The sequence below is a fragment of the Porites lutea genome, chromosome 9 (genome assembly GCF_958299795.1).
Source record: "Porites lutea chromosome 9, jaPorLute2.1, whole genome shotgun sequence".
Classification (NCBI taxonomy): domain Eukaryota; kingdom Metazoa; phylum Cnidaria; class Anthozoa; order Scleractinia; family Poritidae; genus Porites; species Porites lutea.
In genome coordinates this window covers 2110139-2126944 of record NC_133209.1, presented here as the reverse complement: position 1 = coordinate 2126944, position 16806 = coordinate 2110139, and the positions used below count along the sequence as shown (strand labels likewise).

Below are 16806 nucleotides of genomic sequence, written 5' to 3'. Positions count from 1 at the left end.
CTCAAGTATAAGGCACGGCTATTGCATATGAAAAATGAAATTCACAGGTTTTCTGCTTTGTGCGCACGGCCAAGACCAACCGTTGTCGTCCCTTACCTTGAAACAAATTAAACGTACGACGGGCAACCCGAGTCCCTGTCCCCTGGATAGTTTTCTAAGTATCATAAAAAAAGGGAAAAAAATTTAACAGGAATTAGAAATCCGCAAAAAAATAATGTAAAAAAACCCTCAGTTTCAAAATGAGGCCAAGTGCACAATATTTGTTGTGAAAATGAGTTTTATTTGCACGAGAATGAAAAATCATTTCCATATCAAAGATTGGGCACTTAACCTCGTTTTGACACAGAAGCCCGAGGGAACTCGGCAATGGCTTATTTGTTTGCGTAAAATGAACTAGTTACGGTGTCATTACAGGAAACGTCGGATATCATAATCAGTGGAGTTCATCAATGTTCACTGATTAGTTATTCAGTGCTACGGTTTCCTTCGTTCATTAACTGGATAAAACACATTTCTATTTTCGCCAAACTGGAGCTGCCGAACTAAATAAAATTAAGGCTGTTATGACATAGGGTAAAAAACTCAGGCGTGAAGTAAAATGTGGCTTAATTTCCACAAAGACGCCTACTGAGCTTAACAGGTAAGCTAAAATGTGGTATGGCGAAGTTAAATAGGAAACACGTCATCTTCTATGAATTACAAAGTAAGAAAAACGGAACTTGATAACTACAAGTTCAAGTTCAAGTTCATTTATTCACACTTATTCAATTACAATACAACAACAGTAAGAAAAAAAAAGAAGTAAAAGCAGAGCTAACTATACATTGAATTAAACATAACAAAGGAAAACTTTTGAGTGTGTAGCAGCCAAAGGAGCCAAGCTTTTGAGTTGGCTACTGCCACAGAGCGGTTACAAGTGGGTGGAGGTTACACAGTACTTATAAAAAACTATTAAAATTAAATAATTAAATAAATAGAGCTGAATAACAGATTAGAGTTGTTGTTCTACAAAAAATAATAATCTTTATGCATGGCCATAAATGCGTCGCAAGAGTCATGTTCCAGTATCCATCCAGTGCGGTTGGAGAAATTAGCCATGTACAGGGTCGATCATAAAATCGCTGATCTTATGCGAACCTCTTTCTTGCTTGCTGGTACATTTTATCATTAAAGAGCGTCCCTAAAATGTCACCTCGCGCGGTTGTCTCCAATCTTTTGTTAATCGCTGATCGCAAATTGTTCACTCGTCGTGGCTCGCATCGAGATATTCCGATAAAAAGTTAAAGCCACACTAAAAGAGTACTCGATATGAAGAGGAGCTGAAGGAGAAGTTTGTCGCGTCCCGCATTAGATTCTTAGCAGAAGAAACACTGATGTCTTTACCCTTTGAGGAATCTAAAAAGGGCTGCTCGAAGGAGATGGCATGGCCGCGTGATATCTACTAGATTAGCCACAATCGACTCCTGATCAGATTTTTTTCTTGAATGCGAAAACTTTGTTTTCCTTAAAACTCTAGCTGTATCTCCGTTTTAAAGGTTTTCCTTGCAGAGTTAGAGGTCAAGTAAGGTTCGAGCCCGTTAGTTACTTTGGGTTCGCGGGTCCGAGCCCTCTTAGGGAGCTGGGGCGAGGAAACGGCTGACCGCCCAAGACCGACTAAACCTCCCTGCTCCTTTCCTAGGGGACTCCGCCCGGGACCAACCGATGGAAAGGCTCGTCACTTATCAAAACACCTTGCATTGCAATCACTGTAATTATCAACAAATTACTGAAGTGTTCTTTCTTTAATTTCCGTAAAACGAGAAATTCGTGGGCGATGAAAAATATTGTCTTAACGAATTATCCTTTACACTTTCTGTCACTTTGCGTTTCGTTTAATTTCTAGCATTATATTACACCCAGAATTTTTAAGTTAATTATTAGAAGGGCCACAATGAGGAAAGTTCATTTGCTGTGAGAAATTTCTAAAGAATAAAATAACTTACAAACCTTCATCAGGAAGCACGCTGAGATCGAAGGAGTGATTATGTTTATTCACGGCCAGGTTTCGAGTCGCACGCGTTCGATAAATGAATTATGTTTGTTTGAAACATGAGAAATGCCTCTCGGTTTTCTTAGTTTGCAGAAGTTGAAAAGATTGCAGATCAAGTCTATCCGACATTTTACATTAAGCCGGATCAGATCAAAGCCGATAGGTCGCCTCACTTGTGTCTTGTTACCTGTGTCAGATAATTTGCATGTCCACCTGGTCTGCGCCGAGTCAACAGTACACATTCAATGCAATTTAAGAATTACACTGGTGGGTGAGAAGACAGGAAATTAAAGGCAGATTTTATTATCACAAACTGTTTCGGAAGAAAGGAGACACCAAATATTCTTTTAATTCTCATTCCAAATTAAAGGCAGGAAGAGAATTTTTAGTGCAAGTGCAAGAAATTACTGGGCGACAAGCTCACCTTAGAAGAGGTGGAAGTGATTAACATCAACAGAAAAGGTAAAGTAATCTGAGGCTCGGTGTTGTAAGAAAAAAATTCGGGGATTTTCTTCATTTTAGATGTCAAATTTCGGATTCATTTTCTGTTATAGCTTCTACGGCAATTTTCAATCAGGGTCCCTTATCTGAGCTAAAATGACTTCCATGCCAAGACCTGAATTATAGGCAGATCTACTACGCGAGCACCTATTTAAACGCCATCTTATATCCACGAATCAAAGACACCGATCATATCAACCTCCATGTATAAGTTGAAAACCTTAAAACTTACTAACACATACACGTCAAGATCAAACTGCTCACAATTCTAATTCCTCAAGAATTTCAGTTTCAAAATCAAATTTCAAATCTAATCAAGTTTTTACTGTTGGCTTGGCAGTTGGCCTCTATTAATGATATGCCAAGGATATAACATACTGTTCCAAATGAGGCTTTTAAATCTTTCAACTTACTCATGCATTTAAATATTTTTATTTCTAACTCAAACTAGCAATTGCTTTAGTAAGGCCGGCTTATTCTATTTTTGAGAGACTGTATTCTTTCCTCTTTCAGTGACACACTATAGCCAGTTAGTACTGTACCACTTTAACCCCTTGTGACTGCTGCTCCAATCTTTTTAAAAACAACTCCAGGTTTGATGAATTTATCGAAGACAAATTATGACTACTTGCTTTTATATTCATGCTAGTGTGTTTACTAATACTGGCTGACAGTGTCAGTCATGCAGCGCACATCAGACTTGTAGAAGTTCATTCTGATCGATCTTTTTCGATACAAAAATTGAAATACAGAGATAGTGACCGTTATGAAGGTCATCCCAGAGATTTTCCGTTACAAAAAAAGAGTTTCGGGTTTTTTGCGATAGTCAGCGTCTCTTTTTTGTGTCCGTACACTGTTTTCATGCTGTTCTTCAGTGCTGCATGCCCAATAGAAAAATATGAAATTTGGATCCAGTAAACTGAAAATTCATATTTGGACAAAGTTTGTAACAAAACAAATACTTCAAGTAATTAGAAATCAATCAAATGGCATAATGTGGGAAGATGCAGAATCTATAACATGTTTGTACAAAAAAAGTGCCGGAAGATTAAGTTTTCAAACATTAGTCCAGCAATTGTAACTCACTGAATGTTGACTCAGAGGGCCATTAGCACTCGAATTTTATATTGGACGAAATTTAGCAAAAACATTATTCTAGCTTTCTTTCAGATCAAGAAAACTGCAAAAAATCATGTCACTAACACAGTGACATAGCCTAATTAAAGATGACTACCCTTCTAGTCGCTTCGATCCCCCTACTGAGATAGGGAAAGCCGATCGTCGAAGCGACTCTGCTACTGAGCAGGGAAAAAGTATTAGATTTTGCTAAAAAAATCGTGTTGCAATTACGCTAGATTCAATTCAACTTCATTCTCTTTTAATTTTGATGTGTCTGAAGTTATAATATAACTTACCATCACTAAATGTAGCAATTTTGTATGGCAACAAAAATATACTAGAGTCAATAATTTAAATTTACTTAAAATTTCATGTCGATCCTGGTTATGCATACAATATCGTTCCTAACTTAAGAATATGGAAAGTAGGTATAATGTAACAAAGAATTTGTTGAAATTAAAAAGTAAAAGACATTTATCTCAATTTCAATGGTTTCCCCAACATTCTTCAAAGATGTAAAATTTTCTCTACAGTTTTTTAGAAAACTTGCATATATATACGGCACTTTTATAAATAATGGCAGGCAGAAGTGAAAATGTACAAATTAAAAAAAATAATAATTGTATCAATATTCCGAGTTGCAAGTTCGAAATGATGAGCAAATTGAATCTGACTCTGAATCAGTAAGTGCCTAGGGAATATATTCATGATTTTTGATTAGATCGAGTTTCGAGCCTCGGTTTTGAAAACAAAGCCTCAGCCAAATGTATTTCTTGTGTAGCAACACACCTTGCTTCAGTAAGACGCGTTACACAGAGAGAGGAGTTTAGCGGATATTGGACAAGAAGCCTTTTTCTCAAGTGAATAAAGGTTAATATCGGACTCATAGATGGAGGCTGTTCAGAGTTCTGAAGCATGTTTCCGCCTGCTTCGACTTTGCTCGAAAAATGCTGAAAAATTGTTCCATGTAATGACGAGACTCGAAGACCGCAATAAAATTAAGAGAGAGTGCGAAGGGTGTTTTAATGATAACACTCCAATAAAAAACAAACAAACAAAACAAAGACAAAAACAAGATAAGTTACCCAATAATGACTTAGACCCCGACCGTGACACGAATCCGGGTATTTTTGAAACCGCATATTCAGTTTTCATAACAATCGGTACCGAAACCGCTTCCTTTTGAAACCTTCTGTTCCGACCGTTTTGTGAATTCGTGTAGACGATTGAAGTCGGAGTTTCAAATTCCTGATTTAGTTTGGCGGTTTTCGTGTGGATCGCAGTGCCTGACAGTAGTGCGTTCATTAGCATTCAGTATATTCGGCCCCGCAGCCGATAAGGCACAATGTATGACTAGGCTGGCTAGAAGCCGAGGAGGGGGGATTCCAAAGTGACGAAGACGCTCGTCGTCTCGCTTTGGGGTGTAAATTGCAGGTTTTGGTCTCACTTGGGGTGTTTGGGATGAAAATTTAAAATATTTGCTCATTCAGGTATCGCTTAGTACTGTGCACAAAGAAGTTTACAAAAAAATGCCCCGGACACTGATCACACAAAAATCTCCTTTAGGGGTCAGTTTTAACTTGAATTTTCCGACGAGCATCCCTGCCCATTTCATATGAGACTACCACCCCCCCCCCCCCCCTGGAGTTGTAGTGACCTGAAAATTGGAAATAATCTTTATTTTGCTTCTGCCTATGTTTTCTTTTCCATTGTTTCTTAAAACTGTGCCCGAAATCTCGTAAGTACATATTTTAAAACTTCTGAAAAAATCGACTGCCCGATGCATTGTTTACGTAACGTAACCTCAAGGCAAAACCCTTTGATATTGATTTCAATTGCAAACGAGGTTGAAACACGCTGCGACCAACATAGTGTGACCAAATGTCATGCAACAAGTTAGCGGAGTATCCGATCGATCGAAGCAACGATCATACATCAAACATCGCGATACGTTTGACTGTGATCATGTAAAAGTCAAGGGCAGCTTTCAAAGTGAGGTAAGCGTCTCTAATTTATGGGTTCACCTATCATATCAAAGTATGGAATGGTTAAACAACTATAATCAGGTGTACAATTCTGAACCTCGCCGCTTGATCAAACAAAGTTGACTTTGCCCCATTCCGTTTTAGAAGACTCACTCTTTCATTGTGCGTTTCGGCATTTCAGCTGACTGTATAATCGACTGCTGCTGAACTCTAAATAGCCTGTAGACAGACGTTGTTTTATTTTTCTTTTTGTTCTTTTCGAAAACATGCGCGAGCCAAGCGCTGCGCTAGCGGTCGATAAATCCCCTTTATCCCGTTTATATTTTATCACCCGCGCTCGACAGACTTTGAACAGAGAAAATAGAGGGTCTGTGAACTGGCTAAACTCTAAAAGGAGGGGGATAGTTTCTAACATAAGAAGTTGATCTTTTTAAGATAATCAACAAGCTTTCGCCGTGACAAAATGGTTTTAGCTAATCGGTTTGAACTCCTGGTCAAACCACAAAATACCATGAGAACGTTCATTTCGGCACTGATATAGCCAAGAGTCAGATCATGAGGATGACTCGACAAACGCGTCTCGAGCAAGCGGCATTGTTTTCGAGACTAATTTGCACTTCAATTAGCATTTGTGTATCCAGTGTGTTCCCATTCATTTAATAACTCTCCAAAAATTTCCGCTTAAATCTTAGAAGAACTCGCATCACGTATCCAACAACCGTTTCCTGTAAAATATCTGTTCGGAGAAGCAAATATTGCCTAGAATTTTCTATTACTTGAGGACAGCTAAAAATTTCTAGACGACAGTTCCATTCATGTGCTTTTTCCGAAGCTTTATTTAATATCTAATAAATTCCCTACGATTTTCTGAGGTTTAATTTTTCACCTTGCACTCCCCACGTTACGCTTTTTTCGTAGAAAAAAGAAAGCCTAAAATTTTCGGATTCAAAAAGGTGATGGAAAGAGGAATCAGAAAAATTCTCACTTTCCTAATACGTTAAATTGCATCTAAAATTTTCGGGAAAGCCCTTGTTATTTCGAATAGAATCAAGTACCCCTAGGTTCACCGAACAGATACAAATTTGATTTCGCCCATTAAAATGCATTTTTAGAGATCTAAAAGCACTCTAGATAGCCTAGAAAGTGTTTCATGTCTTTTAGGAGGAAACCGTCGTCGGGTTCCGAGTGCCCCTTTTCATTTATGTAAGAAGTTATCAATGTCGCGTGCTCTCATATCAGGAGAGTTTTGATTATCAAATCCGAAGTTAGTCTTTTACTAATGACTCAATTTAATGGTCACAGAAAGAACTGTCGTAGGTTTTTAAATACAACCTAATAGTACAGTTGTCAAAACACCTCTTCTGACTATTGTTGTCATAACAGTTCATCCATGAAGTCGGAATTTGAAAGGACAAAACTAATACGTAGTTATAAGAATGACAAACATCTCGCAGGGGCTCACCTTTATAACCTGCTTAATAAAAGGCGTCATTTTATTATAGTTCAGCTTCAAATGAAAATCCTGAAAATCTTTTGATCTTGCCGGACATTTTAAATAATTATTGACAAAGGGTTTTGGGCCTAAAGGCGCTATCTAAATTCATGGTCGGCACTTCTTGACCAAAAAACATGGAGCAATGCACGCCAATAGCCAAGCATTTAAACTCATTCACCCTTTGCCAGATAACAACAATTTGATGTTGTGCATAGCCGTAAAATATATTTACTAAGTTTTTTTAAGGAAAAAGTTACACCTCCTCCACCTAACTGGGAATTAGACGCGTGTTTAACAAAAGAAAAAGAATATTTAATTAACTAATTACTAATACCCATGAGATGAAATCAGTTCAGTTTTAGCTAATTTTTGCTAGAGGCTATTTCTCACTTGTTAAATATCGCTGGGCGACTCGGTTGTGTTTGCGCTAAATTTAATGGATGTAGAGCTCTTTTACAGCAACCTTTTTTTAGGCTGCTGACAGTGAAGTTCAGTTTGAAAGAGCTAAAGCTAAAGATAATAAAAGTTGTTTTTCCCACCAGTATCAACATGAGCAATATTAAGAAATTACCATAAGGAGTGTAGTAATTGTATCTGCAGATCATAGGTATTATACATGTCAAATTTAGGTATCAGTGCTATTAAGCTTAAATATATTCAATGGTTGACAAGTTAGTTTCGCGGTGTCTTCCTTAAAATAAAAAACATCTGAGAACGATTCAAGGCTCAAATCGTCATACTGAGTCATAATAACCTTTTTAAGTTTTAGCCACACGGTATCACTTTGAAAATTGACGTTCTTATAGACAGGAGTGTTACCAAATAAAATTGACTGAATTTCTGTTCACCAAACATGAGCTTGCCTACAAAGTCCCTGGCTTTCATTATTTCTCAGTCTCGCGTTGTGGCGTCCGATTTCTAAAACAGTAAACTTTTCAATACAGTAGAACCCCGATAACTCGAACTCAGGGTCACGAAAAACAGTTCGAGTTAGCGGGGTGGATTGAATCGTCAATTTACCATGTTATATATTGATAGTTTATTTATATTTCAGCAATTCAGTATACTGCAGAATGCAAATTGAACTTATCTCAGCAGAAATTGTAACACGTTTAGGCATTTTTATGATAATACGGGGATACATAATACGTGATCTGTTCGTTGCACTTATTCAAAACAATTTGTGTAGTGTTAGTTTTAGGTGTTTTACCGATTGCACGACAAGAAACGCTATAGGGATGGCAGTCTTCGTGAGTTGCAAGAACCAGAATTCAAGTTATCGGGGTAAATTTCATTGAAATTTTGATCAAGAAAAACGAAATTTAGTTCGAGTTAGCGGGGAATTCGATTTATCCGAGTTCGAATTATCCGAGTAAAAGAGACCAAAAAGTACGATCAAATCTGAGGGAAATGGGACTTGGTTCGCTAGCAGGGAGTTCGAGTTAGCGGGGCGAACAGAACAGCAAAACACCGCCGGAATTTTTCAACCGGAAAATTAGTCCGGCACGGTGTGAATGTAAGCTCGATAATTTAAGGGTAATTTAGGTAATCTAAGGCCCAGCTCATACTTCGTGATTCTGCGGTGCCGGACGTAATTCTTGAAAGCATGCACGGTAAAAGTACGACATATGAATCAAGGTTTTCAATTCGGTTCGGCAGAGCAATTTTAAAATTCAAAGTAGCTTGTTCCAGGCTCGCAGATAGTAGGGATGACGCGTAAGTATAAGGAACGCGCGAAAATATTAGCGCGTGATCTGGGAAAAGGGACAAGGGTGGGAAAAGCATAAAGCCCTTTCTCTCCCTAGTTTCCTCCAGTTTTATTTTCGAGTTACAGACCCGACTAACTCGGAGCCTGGAACAGGCTAAATCAGGAGCCAATTACTAATACTTTAGCATATCAGCTCCTGGCTAAATTCAAAGAGGACAGACAGCAAATTGTTGTTGCTGGAAATACCTGTAAGTCGTAACTTCGACAAGCTCCGCCATGCTACACGACTCTAGGACGACAATGATTCAAAGGTCATACCATGGACGTGGTGTTGAACTAAAGTCATTAATTTTGGAAACGTATTTTCGGAAACTTACAATTTTTTTTAGTTTCAATTATCTCTGACTTGATGCTACGTGAACAATTATTTCTGTTGAACCCAATTATAGTAATGTTCGGAAGGACAGAAGCATAGTGCATAAACTGGGCCTAAAACCCCAGCAAGGAACGCAGTAACGCAGATGAAGTGACTTTTCTGATCATTAGCGCATTTTGTTCGAATTATCTTCTAGCCAACGACACTAATTTACGTTTCTTGAGCGTTTTTTGTGCTTATGATTTGGTCGGCGCATGTGCAAACCAGCATTTTCAAAAGAAACCTTGTCCGTCTCACAGACACCAAGCGCGTAGTACGTGCCTAAATGTGTTGCGTCAAGTCCGAAAATTAAATAAAAATTTGGTTTTTTGCCTAGGCGTTGTGATAAAACGTGACACTTAAATTTCATCAGCAGGTTGCTATTAAGGCCTATAATCTACCTTCTAGTAACCATTATTAATAAATGAGATAGTATTTGCTTGATATCTGGACTCTGTTTACATGCTTATATCGGCATCGGGTTTTCGAAGAACATGGTTTAAAAGGTATATCAAAACTTGAGATCTGATAATTAAGATTCTCGCAAACAGCAAATTTACCCAAATTAACCAAAAAACCACCTTTGAATTGCCACTAAGAGAGAGAGAACACCGACTGAACTCCAAGCTGGAGTTTCCGGGGGAGAATAGTTCCTGAAAATGATAACAAATACTTTCGATTCGCACAGGAAAAGTGTTTGTTTTTCTAACTGCCCTAAATCTGCTGAATTTTTAGCTATTTCAGCTCCCGTTGTCAGCACTCCGAACACTCAACGTGCCTTCAATTCAGTATTCCTTTCATCATCAATCTAAATGCTTCAATCCGCAAGCTAACGATATGTAGGCTTGTTGGGTTGCTCAAATATTTACTCAATTCATGGGTCTTTTTGTTTTAACAAATTTGACGGCCTGTCCCATGCTGCAAGACAACCTAATTAGCATAAGTAGACATTACAAGAGGAAGCACATGGTCTCAACCTCGCCATTTCTCGCCTTTCGTGTGTGAAAAGGTTCAGAGAGTTTTTGAGGGATTAAAGCGTAATTTACTTCGAAGATCGAGTTAGGATTCATTTAGTCTCCCATTGCACTCAGCAGTTAACAGGTAAAGGAATTTAATGCAGTTATCCATAGTTAGCAATGCCTTATAATATTTATTTTCAAGGCTACAAAAAGTTCAAGCATCTATGAATCAAAACGGCCGACTGAATTTTTGTTTTCTTATTTAACGAAGCCACTGAAATAACCAGTTTCGACATTTTTTATCTGCAAAGCTCCTAGATTTGACACACTGGCTACGCTGAACGCAAACGATCCTTTTTCGGAATACATCTGATATTCTTGTTGTCAAAGCCATAATTTCATGTTTAATCATTATGCCTGACGGATAATAAGTAAATACGACGTAAAAATGGGTTTTTATGTTTATTTAAAGCGAGAATTGAACCGACAACTTTTTTGTAACATTTTAGGTTTTCAAAACGTTGAATTGTCCTTAACTGTAACCCATGAGCTATAGACGCTTTTTTAACAACCATCTCTCTTGTTTGCTACCCCATGAACGATCGCATTAGCTAAAGGTACAGTTATAATTTCACAATTGACGGTTTTTATCATCACTTTATTTATTCCTGTTTTACAAAATCAGCCACTCAGAAAGGACAATAAAGCACCGTATTTTAATTTCTAAATAAGCGTGTCTTATTATTTCAACAAAAGTGCTCGTTGTACTTTGCACGGAACGCTTCATATCAAGTAAAATTATTTAGAATTAACATTTGTAACCCCGACTGAAATTCTAAACTGTTGACGTTGTTCTTTTGTTCAAGTTAGAGACATAAGACCAGTTGTTTAGCTTTATTATCTTTGATCAGTTGTTTAAATTTATGGGTATCATTTCCTCTGTAAAATCACTATGGGTTGAGGGGGGGGGGGGGGGGAGGGGAGGGTCCAAGATTCTATCAACAGATTCAAAGCGAATCTTCGGCCATTCATTTTCTGCATTTATTGGCTGTTTTTCCTTTTTGCGCGCTAAAATAAAATGAAATAATTGAGAATTCAGTGTTAACTGATGAAATTTGCGTTCATGTTTATGAAATTTGTCCAGACAAACTCTTCTCTTTAGCTTCTTATCATGCTTTTAACTAAGGTGTTATTAGTTTAAACACCACAAGTCGGTGACCGAGTCAGAGTATACTTACTTTCCCTTTGTTATATTTATTGTGCGTATTTATAGCGATTCTGTTTGAGTTTGTGATAGCGACCACTCAAACAAAAGTTTAACACTTACGTACCTTGACTAGTCCCTGTACGGCGTTTTCCCAGTCCCTCTCGGTCAATTCACTTTGGTGACGTATCCGAGGCGAACGGGCGGAAAACGCCTCACATGTTCGCTGGAACCACGTGACCCGAAACGCTTTGGCCGCGCAGTATAATGAGGCCAAGGGACTAAGCAAACACCTACGTATACTATTGAGGAGAGCGTGACACTTTAAGGGTGTAAAAAAGCACTTGATGCTCGATGTGTGATTTTTTCGCTGGTGGTAGTGCGGTCAAGCTTTTTTCTCGGTTTGTTTCGTCAGTTTTTTTGTTCAGTTAAGTATTAAAATCGTTGAGTTTTGTCGTACCGTCGCAACAAAAGAAAACGAAAAACGGTTTCTGTTGATTTGTTTTAGCTTATATCAGAAACCCATAAGGGGTTGAAACGTGTAACTCTCATATGTTTGCTTTGTCCGATGCTCGTGATTATTCATTTTCGAAAGTACCATATTTGGAACGAGAAGAAGAGATAACTGACCAATCAAATTTCGTAAACAACGTGACGTAATTTTCCTTCAGGTTCCCGCGCCCGCTTAAAAAAATGGCCGACAAACGGGGGAAAAACTCCCGAAAGCCGAGAAAGCTTTCAAAGGTTGAAACCAGGAATATTACCGAAACACTGAGCAGGATATTATTGCCTTACCACCCAGGCCAAACGTAACATTATGAAAGCCATTGACGGCCTCGCAACTTCTTGAAGTTGTCACTTCAAAAAACGATGCCTCGTTGACCCTCTGCACAGTAAACTTATACTGCAAATAGGCTTTTAAAATTCTTATGTTAAAAGTCTAGAATAAACAGTGAAAATATTTTCGAATAAAATTCATTAGCTGCGCATCGAAAAGTGTCCAAAACCTGAACCTGACATCTTCGCAAAAAAGTGACGCTTATAATGAATGTTGGAAGCATTTTAAAAGCTTAAATTAAACTTAGATGGTGTAGTCACGATCGTGTTTTGAGCTAATTTTATTAATGAACAAACTCAAAACAATAGACAGAGAAGCCGTTTCTTGAAAAGTTTTATTCAACGAAAAGTTAATCCTCTAAAGCAATTCGGAAAACACTATCTGGATCGTGGATCCGTTCACGCAAGTGAAATCGGCTAAGCACATGGCAAAATTCAACACAAAATCCATCTCAAATCAGGGCACATTTTGTAATTTTTCTTTAGCGCCGAAGATAAAAATTTATAAAACGTCTATGAAACAATAAAAAATACATAAATTCCCTTTCAAAACGTAATTGTCTTCGCCATAGAGTGCAAAATGTACCTGAAAATTCAGCAAAAACTTCGCTGACTTGGTTGCATTTCAAAACAGACCATGGGCTCCGCCGTGAAGAAAACAAGGTTGAATTCCTCGAAGGACGGTTTCTTGATGAAAAGCTTCCCTTTCTCCACAAAAAGAAAGCTGAGCATTCTTTTGAACTTTCTCTTTCCATTTTTTGTCTTTTAACTGTGTATTTTTAACCGTGAAATGCAGAACCCTTGTCTTAAAACATCTGCATGGTGATCGCGCAGCAGCCATTTTGTTGAAAATGGTTATCCGTCACTAAGGTTTCCAAATATGGTCAAAATGAATATTCACGAGCATTGAACGCGAGTTACACGTTTCAACCCCTTATGGGTTTCTGCTTATATAATTATATTCTTGACCGTAATAGAGAGAAGGCTGCAATTAAAACGGAACGAAAGATTTTCATAAAATGGAATCGGTGTAATTTTTTTTAGACCCGTGGAATAGGTAGGAAAACTGCCAAAATAACTGCCTGATATTTTGCATAAGCTGTGATCAGGGAAGAATCCATTACTTGCAAACCTTTTCCTTTTTTTGTCGTCTACCAAAGCAGAATGGAATGGCGAGGTTTTTTCATCAACTTCTAAATTTAACCGCAACCTTTCCTCTATGTTGGTGTTTGGGGTATTATTTTTTTATTGTTGCTCGTTTTAATATTTTCGAACTTTTGTCGCAATTTATTTCATGTTGAACAGTAACGGGTTGCGTGAGAATTTTCATGATAAGGCCTTCTGCAATCATGTTTTAACCAAAACCGGTAAAACACAGTCAAAATATTTTATGTAATAGCTGAAAGATAACTTGCCCGAAACCATCTCTGTTTTTGCCGTATAACTCAAGCAGCTTCAGGGCTAATAGGATCCTGGTAACTTTCTACATGTTAAGATGATACAGCTGATGATATACAGTCGTTCAGTTTTAGCTTTGATTTGCATTGTCGCCAGGATATTTTACTCACCTTTCGACAGAATGTCACTGCGCAAGTAGCTTATTTAAAAATTATAAGGATCTCACTTACTGACCTCATGGCAGCGAATGTCTCAATATTGATCGCCCGGACAATTCTTTATCTAAGAACGTATAACATATTAGGTTATTGTCGAAATCAGAATTTTTTGACGCAGTTTTGACACTTATGTGACAATCATTGCACGCATTCGTGTTATTTGCGTTTTAAGAATAAGAAAACACAGGGTTTACATTCGTTAGTATAGAGAGATCGTGAGCAAGCATCTAATTTATCACTGAGTTTCAGTTTAACTAATTTAAGGTCCGTTCGAAGCAAATCAGGTAAGAGTAAAAAGTCACTTTTCATCCTTTAAAATATTTACCACCAATGAAATCGGAATATTTCATATTATTGACATTATTGCCGAATGATTTCTTTTGTTCTTTGCAAAGTTGCGCAGCCATCGCGCTGAAAACAAAAAAAATTATGAAGGAAAGTCAGTTATAGCTCAATGCTCCTGTATTAATGACGGAGCCACCTTGGTCTATCTCTTCCTAGAAGTTTGGGCTCAGTATCAAAGTTTCCCGTACTCAGTATTTGGCAATTACAGATTAAATCAATTGGTCAACAAAAATGAGATCTTTGTATTATAGAAACATACTTTAACGATTTTAAGCTTGATTGTACGACATGACGGGCACTGCATAAAAAACGTTACCTGTTAAGTTCAGAAAGAGAAAGAAAAAAATTGCTTATTAAATGACCCCGTTTCACTTTTTTTCACGTTCGGGTCCCGTACGTTACCGTCGCCTTCAGTGAGCTTTGTGAGTGGGCTAGATCCCGAGCTGTACAAATGTATAACGAAGGCACAGACTTAACGTTATGTTTGTATTTCTACAGGTTTCACAAAAGGTTGTTGCAGTAACACCATCTCATTCCCTGCCTTTAAATCAAGTGTACATCGTAATTCTGTAGTTGACCTATTCAGTTCAACGGGAGATGAAGAACTCGACTCCACGGCCCCCCATATTCTATGGAACAGATGAATATAGAACCATAATCGTTGTTCTTTTGGTTATTGTCATATGCATTGGTTTCTTTGGGAATTTAATGGTCTATAGTGCAATTTCCTACCGGCAAAAACAGAAAAGAACTTCTACTAACTACTTACTTATGAACATAGCAGTTGCTGACCTTCTTGTGGCTGTAATTATCGCCCCGTTACGCTTCGTGGAGATGTACCATGGATGGCCACTTGGAGATTTCCTTTGCAAAACTGTTGCGCCTCTTCAGGACGTTATTGTTTGTGTTTCGGTAGTTACACATACTGTCATTGCCTTGGAGAGATATCGTAGCATAGTTCAGCCGTTTAAGAAGAAGTTATCCGTCAGTCGCACTAAACAAGCTGCTGTAGTCATTTGGCTGTTATGTTACGTCTCTATCTGCCTCCCAATGGCTTTTGTACTAAAAGTAGAAGTCCAGAAAGGTTTTATAATATGCAAGGCTGTATGGTCCTCGTTAGTCCGCCAGCTTTTTGAAGTGTATCTGGTTGTTGTATTTATAGCAACACCTTTAGTTATTCAAACATACACCTACTCACGCGTCGTTAAGGTAGCCAATCGTGAACTGAGAAATGCAACCAACTCAAGCAATCCCAATCTGACTAGAATTGCACTGAGCAAAGTGCGCGTAGTGAAGATGCTTATTCTGCTTGTTGGTGCTTTCCAGCTCTGTTCCATCCCTCGCATCGTCACCATGATAATGACTGAGTTCGGTGGTCCCGCCTTAACAAACGACGTAAATTTCCGATATGCTATAACAATAACTCTAGTTATTTACTACCTGAAACATGTTATCAACCCGTTTATCATCTTTGCCACGAGTGCGGAATTTCGCGCCAGTTGCGGTTACTGTTTGACTTGCGGCAGAACTTGAATAACCACATGATCAGGCTCATCAACCGCTTACTTACAGTTGCCGACAAAATAAGAATTAAAGAGGCGGTGTCCTTAATTTGCTTGGTTGTCTCGCAACAGGAAGAAACAAGATGAAGCCGGAAACCTAACTTATGTGAGGGCATTGTCTCTTAGTTTCACTGAAAAAATGTGAAAGTCATTTATGTAAACGACGCCCTTCGTGTTAAAGAACAGTTGCTTGTTCTGACATTACTTAAACTTTAGTCTAGGATTCCCTTTTAAAAGGAAGACAATTCAATTTGTAACATAAACGTAAATTTAGCATTGTTTACCGTGACAACGCATTTTTTGCGCATAGACAACACACGATGTACGCACTATTTGCCCACCATATAAGTACCATCAGGATCACAGTATTACTAATTTCCATTTTCACTGCAAAAAAGAAAACTTAGCTAAATTACATAAGAGAACAACTAACTACATACTAGGAAAAAAAATTATTGCGGTGGGGAGGGACTAGAAGGGAACATACGAAACCATTCGAGCTAGTCCACATGATGTTCGCACTGTTTGTGTACCATGACCGCTGATATTTGTGCACTATTTACACCCCATGTATGCACACGGTACGCACCGTACGTGAACCACACGCGCATCACTATAACACTAATTACGCCCTTAACTCATCATAAACGCACCTTTTGCGCAACGATTGTTGGCTGTTTGCGTGTCTTGTACTTACTATATAGGCGCCATTTTAAGATCCTTTTGTATGCCCGCTTACTGATAGCTTGTGTTTGTTCCATATGCGCACCCCTTGCTACTGTTTCATACCAATCTTGCGCCATTTGTGCGCTTCATTTTAAATCGCTTTGCAAACGAGCGTGCGCTGTTTTGTGTCGTTTGTAGTCCGGCTATACTAACGCTGGGCTATCTGTGGACCGTGCTTGGAATTTCTCTTCCCTGTATGCTCGTAGCCGTAGTAATATTTGTTTTTCGTGTCGTTTATTTTGCTGAAATCTTCTCCTTTTCAAGGCCGCTTGTGCACATTAGACTGCTGTAACACTAAATGGGTC

General features: G+C 38.3%; 2 protein-coding genes across 2 annotated transcripts in view; one reads left to right on the top strand and one right to left on the bottom strand.

Annotated features, from left to right (window-relative positions):
• LOC140949281 (uncharacterized) overlaps positions 1 to 16806 on the bottom strand; it is a 178400-nt gene that overhangs the window by 130610 nt on the left and 30984 nt on the right. The window lies entirely within an intron of this gene.
• On the top strand, positions 5493 to 16230 carry LOC140948480 (QRFP-like peptide receptor). The gene is made up of 2 exons (XM_073397722.1): positions 5493 to 5646; positions 14712 to 16230. Exon 2 carries the CDS (start codon positions 14811 to 14813, stop codon positions 15744 to 15746), a length of 936 nt encoding a protein of 311 aa, XP_073253823.1. The 5' UTR covers positions 5493 to 5646; positions 14712 to 14810; the 3' UTR covers positions 15747 to 16230.